This window comes from Austrofundulus limnaeus, unplaced genomic scaffold (assembly GCF_001266775.1).
Source record: "Austrofundulus limnaeus strain Quisiro unplaced genomic scaffold, Austrofundulus_limnaeus-1.0 Scaffold429, whole genome shotgun sequence".
Lineage (NCBI taxonomy): Eukaryota > Metazoa > Chordata > Actinopteri > Cyprinodontiformes > Rivulidae > Austrofundulus > Austrofundulus limnaeus.
In genome coordinates, this window is record NW_013952831.1 from 287,366 (window position 1) to 289,401 (window position 2,036).

General features: G+C 41.0%; 1 protein-coding gene across 1 annotated transcript in view; it reads right to left on the minus strand.

Moving 5' to 3' along the window:
• Nucleotides 1-2,036, minus strand: part of lratb.1 (lecithin retinol acyltransferase b, tandem duplicate 1) — a gene marked incomplete at its 5' end in the record, with an annotated part of 19,159 nt that overhangs the window by 8,290 nt on the left and 8,833 nt on the right. Inside the window, 4 exon segments of the mRNA XM_014024588.1 lie at nt 1,037-1,154; nt 1,245-1,328; nt 1,415-1,526; nt 1,693-1,744. Coding sequence (XP_013880042.1) covers nt 1,037-1,154; nt 1,245-1,328; nt 1,415-1,526; nt 1,693-1,744 — 366 coding nt within the window.

Below are 2,036 nucleotides of genomic sequence, written 5' to 3' on the forward strand. Positions count from 1 at the left end.
CACACACACACACACTTTATGGATGAGTTTTAGGGTTAAATTTCTAGTATTATACATGAATAAATACAGTAAGATGAAAATTGTAAACTTTAATAATAATGCCTGTCCTGATCCAGAGCTGTTGGCTTTAAGTAACTGAGCAGTTTAGTTTGATAGACCATAAACTACACTTCCCATAATGCATGTTGATTACATGGGAATTCCCTGTAGGAAAGTGGGAGATTTCAGAAATCAAGATGGCAGCTGCTCATTACAACTCAGCAGTGAGTAAAACTCTCTTCCTTCTACTAGAAATAGTATTTGTTTTATTTATTTCATTCAGTGAGTTGTACACATAGTTTTCAGTGTTTATAAGAGGATGTGTTAAAACACTGTTTCTGTGCAGGAAACACCAGGTAGAGCTCAGTGTTTGTTAGCAGGGCTCAGCCATAGCAAAGAAAAGAARGAGACATTTTCTGTTTAAAGTTAAACATGAAACATGAAAGATAATTACACCTGGCCCTTTGAGGACCACCATAACGCTCATGTGGCCCTGATCTAAAGAGACCAGATGTAGGACGGGGCCTGAAGTCCAGTAACTCTGACACATTTCAGGTTTTCCCTTGTGAGGCATCAGAAATGACTCAAACACAAAATGTAAACAAGTTTTATTGCCTGTGACTTCACCACTACAGCTGATCCAGATCAGTAAGGACAGAAGTGACTTTATCTAAACCTGGTCTTTAACACTCACCCTCTCTGACCAGCTGTTTGACATGTTTAGGTTCTAGACCTGGACTCCTGTTGGACGGTTGTAAAGTTTGAGGGTTTGTGAGTCACCGTACCGTTAAGTTGGATTAAACATGAAGTTAAAATGTTTATTGTTTTTCACAATAAAAGCTCTAAAGTATGTGGATAATAAGTTAGGGTCAGACCTCCCAGCCTGGTGTTGGAGTCTGACAGGATGTTGCTTCAGTCCTGACTAACAGCTAAACCTCAGCTACACATTTCATCATCATCATCATCATCATAAACCCACATCCATAAATGTGCTCACCGCGTGACGGCGTGGTCCTGGCCCGGCTCCATCAGGTGGGAGAAGTATCCCTCCACCACWGAGGAAGTCAGGTGTTGCTTCAGGTACGGGAAGTAAAGAGGATGACGAGCTATCACTCCTACAGAGATGGTACAGTTTAGGAATAATAATCTGTTTTTACTGAKAARACCAGCTCAGAGGGTAAAAKGGTGGGACAGTCCGTCCTCACCGATGTTTGCGGTGTCTCCTTTGTCCCCGCTCCTGGTGTAAGCCAGGTCCTGCAGTCTGTAGGAGTGTGGTCCACTGGGCAGGTCTGAACAAACCAGAGGAACACCAAGTCACAGCGGGCCTGTTGCTCCTCTGCTAAGGTTTATAAATATAAACACTCTATTTATTCACCTGTGTCAGGTACGTCCTCATCAGAGGTGGGCGGGGCTTCATCTTCTTCAGGCGTGTCTGGCCCCGCCTCTGARAGCGTCTCCACCAGCTGTCCACTGATGTGAATGTCCACCTGTTGGGATCGTTATTGTTCTTTACAGGGTTTGATCAAAACAAGATGAGCTRATACTGTTAGCTTGACTTTAGCTGTTTTTATAGCATTTTACTACTTTTAGCTAAAGCCTGAACTTCATTTAATCTGAAGTTATTTATCCTAAAGATCATCAAACTAAACCAACCTTTATTTGAGATTTTGGGTGTAAGAAGAAAAACGGCTTCAGAACTGGAGACCTGTGGGTCGCAAACACAAATAAAACGTGAAAACTATGGGATAAATCTTGTGCCAACAGGAACTGAATCTGAATGTGCATAATTAGAAATAGAATGCATTGGTTTGAAAATAAATTTCACTAAATTGAAACAGAATTTAAAGTTTTGTATCTGAATTAATTTGCTTTGAAACTGTATTTTGGTCCATTAAAAATTCAGTTTGACTACTTTCACTTTCAGTTCTATAATTCAGATTTTTGTGTCCCACATCCTGGTCCTTGAGAAAGCCAGCCAGAGTAATCAAACACAGATC